The following is a 23,617-nucleotide window of genomic DNA, read 5'->3' on the forward strand; positions in this document are numbered from 1 at the left end:
TGCTAAACACACCAAATCCTTATAGTGGTGCCAGTCCACGGCAGAATAATCTAAACGTTTCGTCAGGGTATCTATACCGTGAAGACGGCAGTTGTCTGTCAAAACGTTGGTTTCTTATCTTTGATCTAAAAACGTAGTCTTGAATGTGCAAACTATAAAACCAGAGCAAATCGATACTGGAGTCGAATATCAGTCCATGTTTTATTATAATTTCTTTCATTAAAAAAAGGAAATCACATTACAGCATGCGCATCATTCATTCCTTACTGAGGCTTTAAAATGTATTCAGAGGACATTTGACAGTAGCATGACATCACTTTAAGTTAACGATCTTATTTGTCCTTCTGCCTTGCTGGTAACCAGGTCACAAAACAAATTATATGACGGTTCAGGCAGGTGTGAAAGATCATGTGTATTTAAGATCTTTTGAAACCAAATATAAAACTATACGCATTCCAATGTCAGAACAGTTACAAAGAAACTAAATAGCCTATTATACATTCAGTTGAGTGGGGTGGATTTGACTTTTCTCTGACCAGACACCAACAAACGCTCAGTCATTCACTCATACATTCACCCTCGAAGAACCCTGGGAAATGGCACTGTGGAACCCCAAAAAGGTGAACAGACAGACATTTAAGACGACAAAAATAATTAAGACAGAAATAATACATTGGTCCAATAAAAGTGCTATTTGAGATCTATGAATCAAAAGACCATTGTACATACAAAATTAAAATAAAAACCTTTTATATTAGAGTTACAAACCATAATAACATTAGAATATAATACTAATAAGAGATGAAGAGAACGTCAGGACATGACACTCTTACTGCTTAAACTTATGGCAAGAAAACATGGAGAAATTATACTTCCAATGTGTACAGCATACATATTATATATACACATACTACAAGTGTAACTTTTCATTATTTGTATGTCACTTGAAGTTTTGGAATATTAGATTCGGAAGGATTTTAGATATACAGCATGTACACACTCAAAACCCCACAATTCTGTGCTTCTGTTGCTCAGCTTAGAACAAAGCATTGTGGGGAAATGATGAGTCACTGAGCCACCCCATTAAAGTCCCAGCTCAATCTATTTACAATGTACAATACATCCATAATTAGACAGGCACAGCAGACAGCACAGGACCCAGAGAGTTACTTTCATTGTGAAAGTCTAAAAATGGACCCTTGTCCGCACATCTTTATACTTTCAGTGTCAACACTCAGGACTTGGGAAGGAGGGAACTATTTTGGCACCAGGCACAGAATGAAATGTACATCAATGACCAAGTGGCTAAAACCCACCCGACAAGAACGCAGACACCACTCTGGTTCCCCAGCTCCTCACGCCAACATTCATCTCTAAATGTCACTTATCTAAAAGATGAGTGATATTTCGGCAATATGTTAAATTAGAAAGGGAATCGATATGAGGCAGAGATGAATCCATCCCAGCAGACCCGACTAAGTGGATCTACAGTGCATTGCTGTCAAACAGACAATCGGTTCATTCTTCCTGAGTGCTAGCAGTAGGAAACAGAAACGGCAAAACTGTGTTTACAGCACAGGGATCTGGTTTGGGACCGTCGCCGCGCTATATTATTGACTAAAGAAAACGAGTCAAATACACATTTGCATGCTTGATTCATCATCCCACTAACAACATTGCCCGGAATTATTACATAGTAAAATCCTACATGTTTACTTAACCCTGCCTTTATAAAATTGTTTAAACCCTGCCTTTATAAAATTGTTTAAACGTTTTATACTGTCATTACACACATTATACTGTGCAGCCACCAGCAAAATAATGGTCAATCGGCCGCCAAAGAGTTTCCAGCAAGAGGAGTTTGTGATGCGTAAAACATGGATCGTCTTCATGACCACTATGAACAGAGCAGGTCTACTTTTCCTGAGAAGGGAGGAGTTAATACTACTTTGGTGTAAAAGGGGCTTTGGGTTAATGGTCACGCGTGACTTGTTTTTTTTTGTTAAATACCAGTCCGAGACACTGCAGTGATCCTGTTGAAAAAAAGAAAGAAAAAAGAACAGATGCTTTTTTAGTTTCTTTCAGAGTCTGCCCGTCTCTTCGTCCTTTGACGAGGTCGGCATGGGGAAATGACAAAATGGGCGAATCGTACTTTCTACACCTCGTTGATGGTGCGCTCTGACAGCCTGAAGTTGATGGAGTTGGAGGACGAGGACGAGGCCAAGTAGAAGGACTGCGTCTTGCGGTTGCGGTTGAGGCGTGCGCGCTTGGTGGCCACCGACAGGCTCCGCTTACTGGACGAGATGATCTCGGTGATGAACTTCTTGCAGTCCACGCACACCTCCATGGTGGCCCAGTCCTCCGTCAGCTCCTTTGGCAGCTCTAGCTCTGGCTCGTCCCGCGATAGGCCCTCGGTCGCTCCACTGTGCTTTGACATCCTGGGGGGATTTCAGGGGAAAAAAACAATAAAGACAACATCAAGACATCGATATTGTGGCTCTCATCTGCAAAATGTGTAGTTACAGAAAGAAAAAAGGAAACAGTCTACAGGCACGTACTTGGACACAGTTCTACGCAGGCTGTGTCTGTTGTGTCCGGACCCAAAGGGCATCTTGTCTGCCTGGGCGCTGGCCAAGGACGTGCCATCTTCCTCCTTCGACATGGCGCTGGGACCCAGGGAGTAGATGGGTAAGCTGGAGTAGGGCTTTGATGGGAGCCGCATCTGAGGTAGAAGTTGTTAAAGCTTAATTAAGGTTGGGGTATGTGTCTATAAGTGTCAGTAAACAGTAACAGAAGCAGTGTTGGGGTTCGTTTGGGTTGTGGGGGCTGCATACCTTTTTACAGCACTGTGAGCACACGGGCCTGGAGAAGAGACAAAAAGCAGGTTGCTCGTGAGTCGTTATCACGTTGTTGGATTTTTAGTACAGCATAAACAGAGTGATGTTAACAGTTCGATATGATTTACCGTTTGCAGAACTGGCAGATGTAGGACCAGGTGAATAAGGAGAACTTCTTGGTCCGGCATGAAAAGCAAAGCTACAGAGGGGAGACGAAGGGAAAACATTGACATGTTAAGACGATTTTATACTTTGTCATATGACAGTGGCGCACTGCCTATCTACAAGTTCACAGTGTGTCGGTTGAGATGCCTTGTGAGCTTGTAGATCAGCTATTTTCGGCGTACAACACCCACGTACAATGGAACATGAATTACATGAAACATTTTCTTGACATAGCCTATTGAGACACACGGGCACTACAAATTTCATGCGCCCAAATTAGACAGCGGCCCCACTTCTGGTCCGTTTCAACGGTGTACTGCAGCTGCCAATGCAATCCCTAAGAGAGGCATCATAAAATACCCCAATTTCACAGGTTCATTACTGAGGCTATAGCGATTTTCTTTGTGTTCCAATAAAGTGTCCCATATATTTGATTTGTCCTTTTCAATGTCACATATCAAAGTCAGCGCTCGTTGCCTCGTAAAGGCAGTGACGTCCTTAAAAGTGACAGGTTACTTCTGTCTGCCGTCTCCCCTCTGCTCCGTTAACATTATGGGTAACTCATTCAAGTGGTAAATTAAATGTGAAATAGATCCTCCATTGAGAAAAACAACAATGTATGTTGACAAAGACACTTCATACATTTGGAAATCAAATCAATAGTCTTCAGTTCATTTGGTATTATTTTAAAAGTAGGCTAACTACAGTGTAATTTCAATGGGCTGGCCAGCAGTACACCGTTCCAACGGACCAGAAGTGGGGCCGCTGTCTCATTTGGGGGCGTGAAATGTGTAGTCCCTGTGTCTCTCTATACTCAAACTGACACTACTAAATGGTGAGTTCCTTTTAGCACTGGTGGTGGACAACTTCAGAGATTGATTAACACCCATTCTGCTGTAGGGTCTGCTGTACAGGGTTTTACCCTGGAAAGAAAAAGGGGAAAAAAACCACTGTACCTTTCCTTTTTTGAGGGCATTGTAGATGTCCTTGTACTGCTGGAACTTCTCCAGCTCTGCTTTGACCAGCACCTGCCTGATGTGCATGACCTCCTCCACAGTCAGCGCCAAGCACTCCACCGGGTAGGAGAACTCCTCCTAGAGGGAGGGACACACGGCAGGTCAACAACACTACTTCCACCACGTAGGTCACCGGGTAGGAGAACTCCTCCTAGAGGGAGGGACACACGGCAGGTCAACAACACTACTTCCACCACGTAGGTCACCGGGTAGGAGAACTCCTCCTAGAGGGAGGGACACACGGCAGGTCAACAACACTACTTCCACCACGTAGGTCACCATTTCAAAACTTTACTTGACTATTCATTGTTTAATTCATTGCGATTAAGAATTTAATTGCCATTCTGTCGTTGAACATTGGAACAAAATTACATTTCAGTTTGTCTTCGGAAACAATAGGTGAATGGGGCAGATATGACAAATGACTTAATTTTATAACTTTATACTAAAAAACAAATGGCGGAATAGTGGAAATAACCGATCTACTTCAAAACGTGGCACAATGTTTTGCTTTGGGCTTGTAGATCTACTATTTCATATAGATTTGAAAATGTTTGAACTTAACATAAATTAACATTTGTGAAAAAGAGAAAATAAGTGTGATTATCGCAAATAATTGCAATAGAGAGTATGCGCATGCATGATTTTCCCCATCAGGACACGCCACCCTCATCCAGACTGAGTTGAGCAGGATGGAGTGTTGGATTTTGGAAGCGCTCGTTGGAAATCACTCAACCGCCTTGCGTACCACCAGTTTCTAAATGTCACATTATGCAGGAGGCAGCAAAATGTTGTGTTATTGAAAACAAGCACTTCCAAACTCTGACACTTAATCAAATGCAGGGCATTTCTTTTTTTTTGTTATCAATTGTTTTTTATTAAAGACAAAAAATCACAATAAAACATGTTAACATTTCTTGACAGAAAGTAGCTCATAACGTTTCTATGGTGGATTTTTATGAAACAAAAACTTTGCAGATGGAAAGAGGATATTTCAAGCTTTTCGTACAGCTGCAATGTTGGTGAGTTTAACATGGTTTAATGCAATCAGACAGGACTTTTCTGTTTGGATGAATGGGCTGTCAAGGCCAGAAAGTAGTTTTTTGACACTGTGGGCGTTCCTGGCATAACTTCCAGGTACGATGATGTCACGCGCATACCCTCTATTAGGCGATTATGAAATAATCATGGCATGCATAGCTCTCGGTATCCCAAGGTGTTGCGACAGCGTGAAGTGATCATGTTGAAGAGATGGTGACAAGTTAACATGTGAATGAAGGCGAAAATTAAAATGACACCATCATGCTGAGAAAGCAACCATTTAAGTAGTCTTCTGTAGCCAGAGATCTATGCCTACTGATGCTGTACGTTTGGTGACATCTTAAATTCAGTGAATGTCCTACAACTGAATTCAGAAATGTAAACGATACCAGCTTCCCAAGGACTTCAGGGTCCTTCACATTAGGGATAGTCGTTTCCAAAATAGTCATTCTTGTTGTCGCAACTAAATTACATTGAATTTAGATGTCAGATGTATGAGTGAGAAAGCTCTCTGACCATCTGGCTACGTGAGACTGGCCTTATACCACCACAGACTACACACACCCAGACAACTCAATCTAGCCTAGTGCTGTGAAACAGAGCTCCACACCAGGGTTATAATAGTTTACTTAAACTAAAAAAGAAACAATAATAATGTAAAAAACTAAATAAAAACCAACAAACAAACAAAACTACTTATGATATGCACTTGTAAAAGGGCTGAGGAATGCTACTGTAACAGGGGGAAATGTCTACCTCGGTCACCTTTTTACTGGTGGCTTTGATTTGGAAGAACATTTGTGACTGATAACACAGATTGTGGAAGCAGAGTGACAAATGAATAAATAACCAAAACCATTTAAATGCCAGTTTACTTCAACTGGTATGGATGTAAGGTCACACCAGTGTAAGCCTCAATGCTGTGTTTTCCAAGGTTTTAAATAAATAAATGATGCATAGATATAGATAAATAACCTGGTTCCCTGCACCATATTAATATGAGAAGTTCAAAGGTGCCTTTGTGAAGGATGAGGATGAGGGTGTGGTTGGGTAGGTGTCGAGACGTTAAATGCAACTTTGTGACATAATCAAAGTGACATACCACGACTTGATCACTGCTGACCACGTCGACCTGACCAATAGAATTACAATACAGTCAAACAAGAATAAAACCCCCTGTTGCAACAATCTGATGGTTAAATGTCCCTAAAAATAGCAGTGGCGACACGTTGAAGTGAGAAAGTTTCACTTTGTGACTCGCGCATTTCAATAAAATCAGGTTTTCAACGTAGTTGTTGAAATAAAATGGACTAGACTATTATTTGTGTGTTTGGGTTTTTCTATTGCACAATGAGAGCGACTGATGATGATGATGATGACCAACAGATGATACACCATGGCCAGGTTACCTTGTTGGGTGGTTCCGCCTGTTGCAGCTTTGTGTAAAAAACAAAACAAAAACAAACAGAAGAAACAACTGGACTTAAGTATTTGGAGGAGCCAGATAGCCAGCCAGTGAAAACATTCTAATGGGGAATATGAGACAGGCTCTTGGGGACAACGGCCTCATTGTTTAACGCTGCTGCCTGCACATGTCCTCCCTATGAGGGAAAAAACATGTATGCATTTGAAAGGGTAAAAATCCCATTAACCACTTTGAAACTGACACCCCAAATTTGGCCATGTCATTATACGAGTGTCTACAGTACACCATGCCAGTTTCTCGATAAACTGTCTTGAAAGCATACTTAATCCCCACTTACTGTAACTACATGAGCCGTAGAATCCCTATTCTTGACAATAACATTCTGTGAAAATAGCCGTTCCACAACGCAACACATTGTGAGCTTGTAGATCTGATCTTCTATTTTGTATAGAGGGAAAAAAATGAGGGGACCAAGTCAACTAAGTATAATAGGGTCAGGGGTTGTTCATGGTTAACCGTTTAACCTAGTAACGATAAGGCATACAACCAATTCATAAAAATGGTTAACCAGTTAATAGAAAATGCAAACACTTGAAGTGATGCCTGGAGGGCAGGCAGTCAACATATTATAAAGCTGCAAGTGCTTCATGCTTGCCCATTTCTGCCATAAGCAAGTTAAACACCAGGAAATAAAGTACCTAGTTGTACACTTCAAGAAGTTAACCAACTGAGATGGCTGCTTGCTATTCAGTATTTAAGTCAGACGTAATTTTGTAGTGCTACGTTATGTCCGGGTCCAAGTGGCACCAGCTCCCGTCCGCATCTCATTGTAAATTGAATATCTAAACGCGTGAATCCTTTTACAATGACGTTATTTTTCAAGCCATTGAGGGTTAAAATGGGTCTTAATGCTTTCAACTCGAGTGAAATTATTACTGTTTTGTACAAGTGTCCATGACAACAAAAATATATGATGTGGAGACAATAAAGACTATTATCATTATTGAAGGTGGCAACAGTCCATTTGCACGGTAAAATATTTCTGGGGTATATTTAGAATGTGTGCAGGCTTGAGTATGTTGAATCTAGTTTGCATTAATGAGGATTTATTTGACACAATAAAATAAAATGGCGATAGTATTCCATGTGGGGCAGACGGCCTGTCACTGCCAGATTTGGGAGAGCAGCGCAGCTTTGTTGTTGCGAGGAAAGCGGTAAAATGAGACTTTCGTGGTTGTTTTCGTCTCAGATTCAGTCCGACGGAGCGTCACAGTATAACTCCATGGGGACACAAAAGCGACACAAAAGTAGGACCCGGAAGTATCTCAGGAGGGGGCGCTAACGTCACAGCTAAAATACTGACTTCATTTCCAAACATGTCTTTTCCCAGAATATCAATGTTTTGCAGTAAAATTATGATCTGAATCAATTCATCAACTTCATATTTGATCCTGTATTGACTTGGTGAGCACATTCACCCATTGAACTCTAAGAAGCACTCGGCTCTCCTTTGTTCTTTGACGATAGATCAGGAAATATATGTTTTACCGTTGCAATTTCACGACTGCAAATACAGTCCTGGTTAGTATTAATATTGGGACCCGAGTGGGTCACATTATAAATAGTAGCCCATTTTACACTGCTTATGGCTGACTTACCAGAGACTTGGAGCTCTGTCTGGAAGGAGGCACAAAGAGACGCACGCAGGTAGGAGTCTCCTTCTCAATGGAGTGCCTCCTCTGATGGGCATGTCGCTCGCCTTGCTCCGGGGTGGAGGAAATGGGCAGGAAGTTCGGTCGACCTGGAGAAACGAGGACAAAGCGTGAGAAAGATGTGGTAAGACAATCAGGTAGCGTACGATGAGCAGATTAGGGGTCTCATGTTTTACATCAAGACTTGATGGCTTAGATCAGTGGTTAGATGGATTTGATGGCTTAGATCAGTGGTTAGATGGATTTGATGGCTTAGATCAGTGGTTAGATGGATTTGATGGCTTAGATCAGTGGTTTTCAACCCTTTTCATATCAAGGCCCATTATTTATTCTGCATTTGAGCCACGGACCACCATTTGTTGACATTTAGCCTCGGACCCAAAACTAAATATTTTGTGGTCGTTGGATAAGATTTTAACTCCATGCTGTATTGATGTCGGCATCATTAAGAGATAACAAACATTGATCAAATTATTATGCAATTATATTACATTCTCCAATTGTGTAGACTTGTAACAATAATTTAACTATTGAGGGTGTAAAATTAAACCAAATGGACCCTTACGGTTTCATTTTACACTCTCAAGAGTTAAATATCTAATAAAGGTCCATTTGGTTACCATCCAACTCTCCATTTAGCTGCGGACCACCTGGAACCCCCTCAAGAACCACTGGTTGAAAACCACCGGCTTAGATAAAGGCAATTATGCAACAGATCCCATGTGTCTCAGCTTGTAAAATGCTGAATAATGTGGTTAAATAAAAATAAAAAAAATGTCAGAGCCATTGTTATGAGATTGGGATTACCGTAGTTTAGACCCCTACCCACTTTAACATGATTTTACAATATCAACTGCTGTCAGTGCTTTATCATCAAATCTATTCTACTTGGATATTGTGAGAAAAACATGCATATATATAAAACAAATATTTAACATTTTTATCTACTAAAAAGGTTCAGTCAGGACAACTCAAGAATGGATGAAATAGATATTTATTGAATATAAAATGAGAAATATGTTTATTATGGTTTGGCGATTAATTGACTCTGCTTTTTAGGTACTCAGATCAAGCGCACCAGTCCATAGGGACTCCGAATCCCCCGTACCTAAACAGTAGATCCAAAACGTAGCTGGGGTGGAGGAGGGTGAGCAGCAAAGTTTGCATACAGCAGCGCAGCAGAATCAGCAGCAGCAAGCAAGCAGGAGGAGTGCAAACCTTCCAGTTTAAATAGCCGGTATGAAGATGGAGTGAGCGTGTGATTGGCCGAGTGAATCATGTGGATGAGAGAGTGATGCTGAGGCGGCCCAATTAACGGCTGGCAGCGACTGCACTGAGGTTTCCTGACTGAACTTGCTCTGTGCATGTCTGACAGGCGCGATGCTCATTTGTTTATTCAAAATTTGAATTAGTTGTGTTTAAAAGTGAAATGTTCTCAAACTGAAACGTCAAGGTTATGTTTGGATACGATGGGTTGAGGAGGACCTTATTGGTCCTCATGGTAGTGTTGGGCTCTTACCTTTCCTGCTCGTGACCGACTCGGGTGACGTTTCCTCCACCATGGAGGTGGATGCACTGGAACTGCTCTGAGTGGCATCTTCCTAACATGTGGAAGACATGACCCAGTGTTTACAATTGAGGCATTTTGCAGACACTTGGAAAATTAAATCTAAATACATTTTATCATTCTAAACTTACAGTATGTTGCTGCTGTTCTCCATACAGCAGTTGAAGGAATCACAGATTGAGGCTTAGCTTTTATGTAATTTCTGAGACCATTCATGTTTATTGACAATGCTTCTAAACAATTCTATTGCTAGTTGACCATTTCAAATACTCTTTAATCTTAAAACTACTAATAGCTGATCTAGATCACAACACATCACAAAGTGATGCGTTAGCTTGTAGATATGACATGCTGGCTTGTAAGGAATCCAGATGACTGAAATCATGCAATCCATGACGTCGACTCGCATTACAAAAGTGCAGGATCGGACTTAACGGCATGAACCATACATAGTCTAGTGATTCTAAACCTGTGGGTTGTTAATAGATATTTATATATTAAAACATTCATATAAATAAACTTTTGATAAATAGAACATAAGTTCCCCTGATCCAAGCCAGAACAGAAATAAAAATGCTCTGGAAATGCATACAGCCAAGCCATCTGAACACTTGCCAAAAACGAAATAAAAAAATAATGTCAAAATGGGACATCAAAACCTTCAGCTGCCATGTTAAATGGTCAGATGGTGAGCCACACAATTTTGAGATTTTCCAAGGACAGGGCCTGATCCAGAAAATGATTCAACAAACAGGGTAAATGGTCAAGACAAGACATTAACTTTACAAAAGTGAAAGTCATTTGTATATGAATCACTATAATCCATTTTGTGTTACCATATGTTGATGCAGCTATAGACAAGTTCTGTTAGTTAACATTTTAGGTCACCACGTGATCATTATGCCATTAATAGAGCCTGTCTCACATACATTAGCTTGGGGCCCTCGGCTCACCTGACTCAGCACGACAGATTGAAACATTTCATGTCGAGTTCAACAGGTTCATACATTTATATATTTTTACGCTTCACCACATTAACCCTGGCTTCCCCATTTTGCATAAACAAATGTTTCAAGATTGACCAGCTCACAACGCATTGTGAGCTTGTAGAACTGTCATTTTCGCTATTTTGTACAACAAAGTATAGGTAAGGGCGTAAGTAGTTGAGAGCATCCATCCTGTCATTATTGGCGTGAGCATTTAATCTAAATCACATGTTACGATATAAAATTAAAATAAAAGTCAGTTTCTTAACTCTCGGTTTAAGGAGTTTTCCTGTATTATTTTTTAGCAGTGAGCGATTATTTTTGCCAGTTTGCTTCTATGTTTTTGAGACGACCCCTCCTGGCAGTTAACCCAAAACAAAGGACGAAGAAAGGCGCTTTAGGACATGTTATGCCAACATTAGCAGTAACTTGACAGAATAAACATTTAATGCATTTGTAATGCTTTGATAAAAATCAAATCAATGTAACTATAGCCATTTAATTAATTCCGTTTATGGACATATAGGGCTCCAACCCCTCATGAATAGTTGAATAGTTAAAATGGCCAGTCTACAAGCTCACGTGTCAATGTTATTATTGGCATTGCATTTCTTATTTCCTCTCCCGTACATCATAACATCCATGCCATGTGGGATGGAAACGGGATGAAATCCATCCTGTTATTGCATCCTGAAAATTATACACCCCTACCCCCTTTTTGAAACTAGCTTCCACTCGGTTTGAGCATAGGCGAGGAGCTAGTTTCAAAAAGGACCATAGAGCTTAAAAAAAAAAAAAAAAAAAAGGTGTGGCATTGCTTCCCATCCCCCCAAGCAGCGTGACGCAACATATTGTGAGCTTGAAGATCGACTATTTCTGACACGTGACACCAACGCAAGTTGACGTAATAGATTGGACTTTACTGCAAAAGGAAGAAGTAAATTAAAATAAATAAAAGAAAATGATCAATGTCTGCATCTGTCAGTCCTTTATTATTCATAATAAGTAAATTCAAATAAAAAATTCAGTCCTTTATTATTCATAGTAAGTTAATAATAAAATAAAAAATAAATCTGTCCTTTATTATTCATAGTCTGGAAGCTTTAAGTGGGGTTCTGGGGGACACATCGGGGTCAACCTAGTGAAAAACACAGAATCAATAATTATCTCCCCTACACATTTAGTGTGTTGTGATGTTGAGTGTGGCCTTACGTCGGAGTCGGAGCTGTCCAGTTCGGCCAGCGTGGGTGCTTTGAGAAGCCTCTTCCGCTGGGTCAGTGGCTGCGCTCCACCCTGCCCGGGAGCCAGGGCTGTGCCCAGTGATTGTGTGCTGCCAGCCAGCTTCCTAGGGGCGTCTGGTGAGTCTGTGGGCGGAGACCATCAACAATATTGTAGGGTGGAACAGTTACTAGAATTTAATTTCTGGGGGTGGGGGATGTGTGTTAGATCAGGGCTTCTCAAAGTGGGTGTCGTGGCCTTTACACAAGTCCAGGGGGGTGCCTCAAAATACAATTTGGAATTCAATGTCACTTCAGTCTAAGCACTTGTCTTAGACCCTCTATACATACTAAAAAACAGACCTGTACTAGGTGCGTTCTTTTTCTGCCTACAGTACACCAAGTCTCTTCACCAAAAATAGCAACTCACAACACATCACAACGTGACGCATCCCTCTATACCCAGTAACAGACCTTCACCAAAAATATCAGCTCTACGAGCATCCACTAAAAGTAGTCAATGACCACTTATCTAAATAATAATTCTAACAATGTCTGAATGTCTGTCTGTCTGAATGTCACTGACAGCGCGTTCTCATCATTAACTGCACGAACACTCCCACTTCTCACACAGGCATGGACCATAATTATATGGAGGTCTTAACGGAGCCCTTTTCCCCATTTGACACATTATTAATAATGAATTTATTAGCGAATTAACCTCGCACCTCCGTCCCTTAGCGACACCTTTTTGATTGATTGATTGATTGAAAACTTTATTAACAGTTTGCAGAATTACAGTACATTTCAAGCACAAACTCAATACAAAGACTGTTAAAGACCTGCATCACAGCCCACCGTTCTCACCGTTACCCCACTGGCATGCTTCCTCTAGCTACCGCTGCAACACAACAAAATGTGCCCTATACAATTTGGCGCCGCGTGTGTGTGTGTGTCTCCTAATAGACAGCACAGCCGTTGTGGTCTATCTCCGACCGAGCCACACTATTAGCACACATCTCTCCATGGCAAAAACCGATTTTACCGATATTTCACTGTACAAATATTGTTTTTACATCACTCCAACCCCCTCAGGCCAGGAGGCGGTGTGTGTGTGTGTGTGTGTGTGTGTGCGCGCGTGCGCGCGTGCGCGGACGGTAAACACTCAGCAACACTTTAAATTTCTACTTCTACTAAAGAAAGAGCCAGCGATGGAGCCATAAGTCCATATCCATACATTCGGGGACATAAATTGCGCACAATACTTTTAAACATGACGCCAGCAGGCTGCTACATCGTCCTAGCTGTTGTGTTCTAAGCTACATCATCAACATGAGCAGGGTTGCCACATTGACTGAGAGGGAAACAAGCAACCAGGTCTATGAAAATGTTAACAGGCCAGATAAAGTCAGAACATCCGAAAATACATCTAGAACAAGCAACAATATTGCTGACTGTCAAACATAATTTTCATGTCATGGACCACCAATATGCTATATATATATATATATATATATATATATTTGCTGTTCATATATTCAGAACGGGTAAGGACTAGTAAATTACAATGACCCTTAAAATAATTATTATGTATTACAACTATGATAGAATACACTATGATCACGACCAAAAGAAAATGATGAAGTACTGATACCTTACCTTAATTATAAAACGCTATATATTGTTGTAAAGCATTCTGAATATTTATGGGTGCTTATAGTGTTATAAGCAGATTATAATGCATTATAAGTATGTTTATAATACATTACAGACATGGGCTTCACAGAACGTGTTACCGGACATTCTTTGTTGTATATGGACACGACCTCAAGTTAACAGCATCAAGTCATCCATAATCTCTGTACAGAACCAAGTTTACACACCTGTGCCAGAAGAGGACACATTACACTATCAGTCCAATATCTTCAGTTAAACACCACAAATGTGTGACGTACAGTATGTCTATTTTGGAGATGGCGATACAACATCCACCAATGTGTGAATTGAAAGGTGCACCGGGGTGAGACGAGGCATCATGCATGCTGTGCATTTACCTGAGCCACGGAACAGGTCCTGCGGTGTGCTGATGCTCTTCCCAGCGCCTGTGGAGAGGAACACAACACTTAATAATCGACATCATCGAAGAATGCCCCAAGCCTATATAGTGGGATCATGACAGGATTCGGCAGCTTTATCTTACACGAACGCACGTTGTGTGCAGGGGAAAGCCTGTCAAACACTCTGGGAGTTTGTCAGACACAGTGGAAGCAGAGAAAGGACCAATTGTGGGGTCAGAGAAAGTGCAAAAAACATTCCACATGTATTGGCTGCAGTCTTGTGACTTGGACATGTTTCTACTGTATGTTCAGTGTTGCGGTGTTGCTTCTGTGGCGTTCCGACTGTTAACACGAGGTGGGAAGACGGAGCATTACGTAACCAGTCATATGACAGACAGCGGATTAAGAGTGGGTCGACTGCAGAGGCAGTAGTGACAGACAACGCATCCTTACTGGCTCCAAGTAAGTCATGACTCACTGGCGGAGAAGCTCTTATACTACCACTAAATGGACCCATTTGGTTCCATTATTGCGCTCGCAGGAGTTACAAATAGCTGAAATATACTGGGACAGTCAAATCTTCTGTGTTAATTTATCTGCCATTCAAAGAGCTCAGAAATGGCAACACTTACTGAAATATATATATTTCAAAGTACTGTTTCACCTGGTGAAACAGTACTTTAATCAGTGTCTCAGCAGAGTGTTGTGTGTCACAGGAGCCAGTGTTGCAGTGGCGCATGTCAAGCACACATTCCAAAACAAGAGAGTGAAATGTTAAGGTGAGAGGGGTGTGTGTGCAGTTCAGGTAGGGCATGAATAAAATAACAGCCAGCAGAGAAACAGATACAAAGAACACGCATTTATGAGACAAGCAGGAATGATTTTACCTGACGAGTCAAAACTGTAAGGCATGTTTAGAGGCCTCATAACTGAACAAGAGGCCTAAAAAAGGAGAGAAGCAATGGGAAGAAAGGGGGAAAATATAGAGAGAACAATTGATGCCGATGTTGTCTAGAACCTCCATTAAAGCTGCAATCCTGGGGTCTCAACGAACAGGCTTCAGGAGTCCTACCAGACACCAGCAGGTGTCCTACCAGACACCAGCAGGTGTCCTACCAGACACCAGCAGGTGTCCTACCAGACACCAGAGTCGAAATGTCTCAATGTAGAGTTGGGAAACTATCTCCCACTCACTGTAAACAGCATAAACACAAAACTATGTGCTGAAGAACATAATGCAGAACCGTGTGCATTTCTTCAAGGAAGTCTAATACTCTGCCGTTAAGCCTTATGTAACAAACCACCTATATTACCCTCCTAAATCCCTGAACAAAAGACACCCTGTGTATTCTGTATGGTTGCATTGTTGTGGAATAGGCCAAACATGAAGTATGAATACCTTAACATTTAACAACATTAACCCTGGTGCCCAGGGGAAATTGTAAAAAAAATAAAGATAATAAAAGAAAGATACAGCCAAAAATCCATTAATCTTCTATTGCTTACCGTATCTAACAGTTCTAGCAGAGAATGCAGTATACAGATCTCATCCTATATCCATGCAGTATACTGTACAACTGCATGGATCTAACTAATCCTGACCTGTTCAACAACTGCAAAAACGTGCCAACAGACCCCATCACCGTGGAAACAAGAGATGTTGATTCATTTCTTTCCTTGATTCAGTTTAAGCCAATACAAGACATTAGACTGTATTGGGATCTTTCTTCAGCAATCTTATAAGTTCGTCCAGGCTATAAAATGCTTACACGCCACCAGTAAAACAACTAACCTAATTTACGGGTCAATTTTATTTGACCCTGAACCCTTTGTTGTTCTGTTGTGAGAAGTTAAAATAATTTCTAAATGTGTCCCGTCTCCATCGTTGTGAAGGCCAGTGGAGGATGGAAGAAGTACTCCCATGTTTAACTCAGAGAAAAAGCTACCACATAAGAATACGAGTAAAAGTACAAAAACATTGGCATCAGAATAGATTTACTGTAACAAAGTATTATTTTTCGAATAGTTGAATTATAAAATTATTTCATGTGGTTAATGCATGTTTTGTAATAAACTGAATCTAATCTGAAACGTAACTGGTATCTAAAGCTGTCAATTGCAGTAGAGTAAAAAAAAAGACAAAAAATCATCTGGGATGTAGTGGAGTACTAATTTATATATAAAAATGGAAACAAGTACAGTAGCTACAATTTGAACTCAAATAAAGTAATTGAGTAAATGTACTTTGTTACTTTCCACCACGGGAGGACACGTGAAAATCACTTCTAAATGTGTTCAGTCTCTCATTGTCTAGGCACTGCAATAGCTCCAGCAGCCTACAAAAAAAAAAGAACGCTTCACATTTTATGATAATATGTCCTGACATGTCCTCAGAAACAGAAAGATGGGATTCAGGTTAAAACTTGGTCAAGTTGCCTGACTGACTCGGAGCTATGGAGGGAAGAAGGAGGGAGTCAGACGTGGTTTAATTTGATTAAATGTTAATGGCTTTGTCTCCAGGTGACAGTTTATGTTAGTCAAGGAGCTGTCATATAGAGCACAAACGCATAGCAATATCCAGAGTGCTGATTTAACTCCCAGTTGACACCGTTTTGATATAAACAACAATATAGCTGATTTATTGGCATCTAGACCAGTGATCTACAGTAGACCAGTGATTTTTGTTTATGTCAAATTGTGTCATTCATACTAATATTGCACACTAGAGGGAGCAAAATATTGAATTGCCAATTATATTTGAATTAACTAGCACAGTGCCCGTTGGGGGGTGATCAGGTGCGATCAATTGGCTAATAAAGGGTGAGGTCACGCATCGTTGTGATGGAGTTCTTTGTCAGGCATGCCCAAATATGGAGTCTATGCAGATGTCAGAATGATGTTAGAACAGGAGCGCTCCATATGGAGGTCAAAAGGCGGTTCTGGACAACTCCGACTGACTCGACCGGGCACTGCACCCCCTGTGGCGGTGTGGAATGCGTGAATTTGAAGTGGGTGGGGCGAACGGTTCTCGAGTTGTGTGCACACATTACAGATGTACACACAGATAGACATATAGAGGCGTGGTGCATTTAGAATTTAAAACAAAACGTGCTTCCTTTAGTATGTGAAAGGAATGTTGTACTACTGTCTGAGTTCAAGAAATACTTAACACAAAAGTACTGTATGTTGTTGAATAATGTCATTAGGGATGGAGGTCAAAATATCAAGACAACTGAATGTCAATGTTTGCATTACACAAAGGAGCTTGTATGCTCCTTCTGACTCTCGGGTGCTTTATGTTATCATTAGCCAATGATGTTTTGTTGCGATTGTTGCAATTCCAGTAGCAAGGAACCTGTGTTACAATATATTCCTTTGTCAATATAATATTTTTGGGGGAGCTTTAAACCAATGTGCAGATGTTTTTACCTTATTCTGTGTGTGTGTGTGTGTGTGTGTGTTTGTGTGTGTGTGTCTTACCCAGGCGGTGTCTGCGGAGGGTGTCGGGGGAGACGGTTCTGAGCTTCCTCTCTGCATGGATGCCCTCCAGTAGGCGCTCGTGGAGGCTGGCGGGACGCGGGACAAGGGGCTTCAGCTTACGAGCAGACGCCTGCCGGGACGGGACAAGCGCATGTGAGTGACAGCTGACACCGAGGAGACGGTGATGCTACTGTAGCTTCCACAAGAAAACATCTAATGAATAAGTGATGAAGTACAGTTGGACCCTGTAATAAATAGGTTATTTTCAGGAACAAAATCCTGTTTCTCCTCCAGTTTCTGGTGAAAATGGATTAATGTTCGAGGTAGGTTCCAAAAGACTAAAATAACTTTTAAATCAGAAGATGATCAGAGAGATCATGATCAGAGAGTGAGTGAGTGAGTGTAAGTGTAGTGTGAAACTCACGGAGTTGAGAGGGGGCCGTGATCTAATGAAGTCCAGAATGACCTCGTGGGCACTCTTCTTTAACCTAGGAGGGATGCCTCCATTTGCCTGGATAGACAAATACACAAAGAGTAGTACATCAATTTTCATTTTCATGTTATCTGAAAAACAAACCTCTAACGTGGGGTCCGATTGTGGAGTGTAAAATGGGGGGAAAACTAAAATAATAAAACAAAATGGATAATAATCAATTCAATTTCAGATTATAGTGCCAGTTAAAAAACATTCAACCTGGTGTCCCGATGTCATTCACAAATGCTTCCGGTTTGGCCGAGCGTCTTCACAAACACACAATTGGCCGTGTGTGTGTGGAGGGAAGCTGGACAGGACACTAAACGAGACCTGAAGTGCTGTACAAAGCCTCACCAGGACTTTGCGGAGCTTGTATCGCTTAGAGCGGATGTCGTCCATCAGCATCTCATAGGGCGTCAGCTGGTACTCGATTGGCAGCGGGTTGTACTGGCGCTCATGGACCTTCTTCAGTTTGACGCCGTCACGCAGGTCACGCATCACCTGCACCCAGAAGCACGCCTGAAAGACGAGGGGAAACATTTATTTTAAATAGCTGCCAAAGAATGGTGGTTTGTGTGAGCGGCCAATTAGCCAATTTCAGGAAAACAGCATTTCCATTTTCCCAGTAATTTTTTGCTGCCGAGCGAACAGATCTGAGCGGAGGGCCCGATGCGCAAATGAAGGTGAGCGCTGAGCAAACGGAGAGCGGCATGGGGAGGGATCAACACGAGCGAATGACGAGCATGACAAAAGCAGTCCAGAGCGAAGAGCGGATTTCTTGGCCGCTCTGCGCCGCTCACATGCTCTGGTTGACCTTAAGGTTTAGCATAACGATACTTGAGATCTCTTACCCAATCAGCATTCTGAAGCTCGTCGAGGTCTTGAACAGGATCACCCCGCGTCCGAACTTCCATCTTCCTCAGGTCCTACCCATCCATCCCACAGAAAGAGAGGAAGATTACAAAAAGAAAACTGTCCTACTGCACACACACAGTTGAACTTTAATGTTTTGTGTGTAAAAACAATTGGCTAAAATAGACAAATTGCTTGTTGTACGATGCGAGTTTGAAGAGCAGCCATTTGCTTTTTTTTTAATACATTTTTAATTTAAATATACCTTAAGGTCTTCACAAAGCGGTTATTTAGCATCAAAATGATTCATATACAATGCCTGACTTCATCAGGCTGAGGTTGTAATCAACTCTGCTACACATTTAGTCGATTCCTCAGTCATACAGGCTGATGCCTATATTCAGTGAATCCGAATCTAAATTGCGTTGCTTTATTTATATTAATATTTGTGTTCTATGTGGATGTACTCGTGACAAACAACATTTTAAAAAGTACAATTTCATTTAATCAATCGCAAAAAATAAACACCCCCTGTGAGTAAGGACCTTTAAGTGGGTTCAATAATGTCATGACATTGACACTGTGCTGGAAAGGACAACACATTAGTGACCAGAGTCGCCTCTCATCTGACCGAGCCATCTGGCATGGTTGTCAATCGATATGGCTTTTAGTTTCCGATATCCACCTGGGCCCATCTGATGGGGACAACACTGAGCTCGGGCTGGGGGCAGAAATCAATGGCAGACTAATGACTGCTTTAAGGTCTGTCTTTCAGTACCGTCTAGTTGTAGAAAGATAGCTTAAAATACCTCAACCCGTACCAAGTCAGGGACAACCGTATTTCTCGACACAGGGTTTGGTGACCCCCAGGGCAGGGTCCTTAAGTTTACAGGGGGTCCCCACTCCCCAGCTAAAATTATTCATATTTGGGATGCATTGCTTACAGTGTAGCATGAGTGCTAGTTTTCAACACTAAAAATGGAACAACACTATAATCTAAAACCCAATCAATTACCAAAAAATATACTAGTATTATTTATTATTTAACAATCAAAAGAATCAAACCCAACACATTAACTTGTGAAACAAAACAATAGTAGACATAATCATAGATGTAACTATACATGTGAGCACAGTTGATTTGATTTTAAACCATAGTTGGAGTCCTCTGTTAAACACATTACTGTACCATCCAGGACCATCTCTAGTTTTAGAACCATAGGCAAAGGTTCCAAAGGTTTGCCCCCTTTACTGGGAAGGCAGACTGTCCGAATGAGTTCTTAAGCCCCAACCACACCAAAGGGTCACCATGCAACTCCTTGGGCCCAAACGGTTGCAAGGACACTAAAACAGTCTTGACCCTTGTCGTTTGGGCCATTGAATTCCATGCGTTGAATCACTAGGGTCAACGTGGGTCAACGTGCAACAAGACATATCACACCGCAGGGACACCGCTAAAACCGTCTTGACCCTTTGGTGTGGATAGGGATTTACACATGGGAACAATAGTCACCATTTGTTGAAGCTTGTGTAGTTGCTCTACCAGAGCTCTGATCAACCAGTTCAGAAAACAGGTGAAATATGTACTGTAACATACTGTAACATACTGTAGGCACTGGGGCATGGGCGTGAAGACACAGTATTCATCCACCTTTCTGCAGGCATTACTGTCTGACTGTGTCCACCAGAAGAAAGATGAAGTTGGCTGCATAACTGTCAGCGACTGCGTCAGAAGCCCCGCCACCACGGAAATACTGCAGTGTTTTCACTTTCTGTTACAGAAGCTATTCCACGCATGTTGTCTAGAGGCCTACATGTAACTAATCAGTTATTTTAGGCCAGATGAATCAAACATGATCCATGCCAGATCAAAAAGAAGGAAGCCCTGAGGATTCGCCGCTGCCTCCTTTTTCAGCCAGCTAGGGAGTAAAATACTCGGTGTTCATTTACCCATTGCTAACTCTGAGACCCTCTGGGTCGATTTGGTTACATGTGTGCAGTGTCAAGTGTTGAATTAACACTCCAGAGTTTACTGTGTATACTTCAGTGGTGGCAGTACTTAGATTTTTCCTCTAAGTAACAATGCATTTTTTAAAGCAAATGTGTTTTTTGTTGTTGAAAATAGCAGATTTAAAAGCTCACGCTCAATGTACGTATCATCATCGGTTTAAAGTCCGCTTTCCAGGCACCGCTGGGTTGGACTTGACTCTCAATATGGCTTTCCTCCACCATTCTTAGGGGTTGCGGAAGTCAGGGAATCTCTTCCAGACCCCTAGTATGATATATATATAAAAGGACTATTAAGGAGATGTAATGTTCTACCCAGGATTTGAACCAGGGTCTCACAGATGGAAGACCAAACTTCTACCGCTCAGACAAAATACTTGGTCAGAGGAGATCATGAACAATACTCTTATAACTGGTCAACCAGTAGGTGTCCTACATCAGTGGTTTTCAACCCTTTTCATAGCCAGGCCCATTATTTATTTTGCATTATGGACCACCACACTCAGAAAATTTAATATTTTACCGTTATTTACGGTTATTGGCTACTGGAAGCCTCCCTTCTGTTAAGCGTGAGAGAGAACAACCAGGTTCTCAATGGCGAGAAAAGTTGAGTTAAAAAAAAAAACGTAGATTGAAATGGGAACCAATGGTAAGGTAAGACGAGGAGAGAACCAAGCACTCAAAAAGAAACGGAGGTGAGGGCGTAAAATCAATGTACTTTTATCATGTTTACAAAAAGTATTAAAAGCTGTCTTTTAATACCTTTTGTAAACAGGATTAAAGTACATAGATTTTTACACTCTCTCCTCCGTTATGTTTCGAGTGCTCAGAGCTCTCCTTTTCTTCACACTCTTCTGTTGTTGGCCACTGGGAGCTGTACAGTAAATTTGCAATTGGGGTTTTTCCGAGGTGAGGGAGAGAAATTAGTCACTTATCTCACCCTAACTATTCTTCTCCTCAAACCCACGGATCCAGTCACACAAGCCAGCTGCTCCCATTAAGCCCATAATTAGTTGCGTTTATTGCCAAATTTATATGAAAATATTGCGCGTTACGGAACATTGTATGACTAAGAATGAATCAGGCTTATTATGTATGCAACTCTGCCACAGACTGAACACAGCCACGCAAGCTCAACTATGCAACGAAACCACGGTTTCGTTTGGATTCACCAGCTCACCCACATCTGACGTCTCAACACTGCAGTTCCAATATGACGCTCTGCCTCCAGTCACACATTATCTACATTCATTCACACCCTCGTACAGCCTTGGCAAACAGACAATGTGTTCTCACCAAAACGCCCACACACTTCTTCTAAAAGGGAGGGATTCAATGTATTTATAGAGGAGCTGAAAAAGACTGGTGTGAAGAGAAAAGCTCTAAAAGAAAAAGGAGCTAAATGTATGACACCAATAATGACTATGGAACAAGAGATGAAGTAAAACAGAGAGACATGGCAATGTGGCGTGAACAGGATTTCCGGAATCCTATGCTAGTTACATTACATGATTATGTATTAACGAGTATACTGCACCATTCAGTACTGTTGGCCTCTGCCCTCTATGTTAATCTCCTTATGGTGGTCCGAAAAGGTTCCACTGGTGTTTGTAACCATATTACATAAGAAGTATATATAAAGGTGACTCTACACTGCAGCAGTCCTACAGCAGGATTTTGCTGCGTACCCAGCACCTACTGTACATGTACACACATGGTCTAAGCATGCACTATCACAATGCAAGCTGCACTGCATCTGCAAAAGAATACTAGTGCATGGAGAAGAGTATTTGGCCATTAACAAAATATTAGGAAAATGATTTGTATCCTACATTTCCTGTATTTTAAGAAAAAGATTATCTCTGCTGTTGGGAAGAAACCATCCAACTCAGATAATAACTTTCAGGAAATTAAGAAAACAAACCAATACTGCCTCATCAAAGTTGGAGTTGTGACTTTATATATTGTCATTTACTTGCATGAACGGGGAAGAGGTGGTGGAGTTAGTTGCTTTAGCAGACAGTTTGAGGGTCCAATGGAGTTAAGAGGTTTTGTCCAAAGTGTTTTTTACTACTTTCCATTGGTTAAATATTTTCAAAACACAGATGTAAAGGCTGTTCAATAGTAAAAAATAAATCTAAAACCTCAAAAGTGGTTTCCTCTCGACAGCAATGAATATTCTTAAATTTAATTAGTTAATTAATTAGATGCACAAAACCTATGCCTCATAATGCAATAATGAGAATGCACACAAACATCAAAACCATATGGCTCAACTACTCACACCTTTAGGTTAACTTGTTGTCAGGTATAACCTTTGATAGTTTTTTAAATACATGCCTGTGGGCAACATAACTAACAAAGCAGTTTCACGCCCAGAGCATAGAGGCCATAGCCTTGGAAACCCAGATGTTTAATTTACGCCATAATGTGTCGTTTAAGTCATATTGTCTCTTTATTGTTAATGGCCTTTAATATTTGTGTTGGCACTGTTTGTTTTACATCACCATTACATCACCTAATCAACAAGACACACAGGTGTGATTTCTTTACAACACTATACCTGTAGGTTACGTGGCCTTGCCTTTGAAATCACTAAATTCCACGCCCTTCTTTAAAAGTCATTATGGGAATGTGTGACGCAAGCTGGCCCTACAGAGGTGAAAACAAGGCAGGTATGTAGCATAATATTCAACAGGGTTTGTATGTTAGCATGCCAACACCCTGCTGGGACCATGGACAATAAGCAGAAATCCTAGAATAAGGTTATGTCAGGACT

At 41.2% G+C, this 23,617-nt stretch overlaps 1 protein-coding gene across 3 annotated transcripts in view; it reads right to left on the minus strand.

The window, feature by feature from the left end:
- Nucleotides 1-201: 201 nt before the first annotated feature.
- spire1a (spire-type actin nucleation factor 1a) overlaps nt 202-23,617 on the minus strand; it is a 51,731-nt gene continuing 28,315 nt past the window's right edge. For all 3 annotated transcript variants that reach the window (XM_080787533.1, XM_080787534.1, XM_080787535.1), the window contains 13 exons: nt 18,831-18,905; nt 18,334-18,498; nt 17,929-18,015; nt 17,505-17,634; nt 14,022-14,069; nt 11,963-12,114; nt 9,717-9,798; nt 8,144-8,286; nt 3,959-4,096; nt 2,966-3,036; nt 2,835-2,862; nt 2,559-2,722; nt 202-2,438 (listed from right to left, as the gene is read on the minus strand). In XM_080787533.1, the coding sequence (XP_080643659.1) occupies nt 2,156-2,438; nt 2,559-2,722; nt 2,835-2,862; nt 2,966-3,036; nt 3,959-4,096; nt 8,144-8,286; nt 9,717-9,798; nt 11,963-12,114; nt 14,022-14,069; nt 17,505-17,634; nt 17,929-18,015; nt 18,334-18,498; nt 18,831-18,905 (1,566 nt within the window). In that variant the 3' untranslated portion in view covers nt 202-2,155. The remainder of the gene's footprint in view (nt 2,439-2,558; nt 2,723-2,834; nt 2,863-2,965; nt 3,037-3,958; nt 4,097-8,143; nt 8,287-9,716; nt 9,799-11,962; nt 12,115-14,021; nt 14,070-17,504; nt 17,635-17,928; nt 18,016-18,333; nt 18,499-18,830; nt 18,906-23,617) is intronic.

This window comes from Protomyctophum bolini, assembly GCF_963924005.1.
Source record: "Protomyctophum bolini genome assembly, chromosome: 17".
Classification (NCBI taxonomy): Eukaryota; Metazoa; Chordata; class Actinopteri; order Myctophiformes; family Myctophidae; genus Protomyctophum; species Protomyctophum bolini.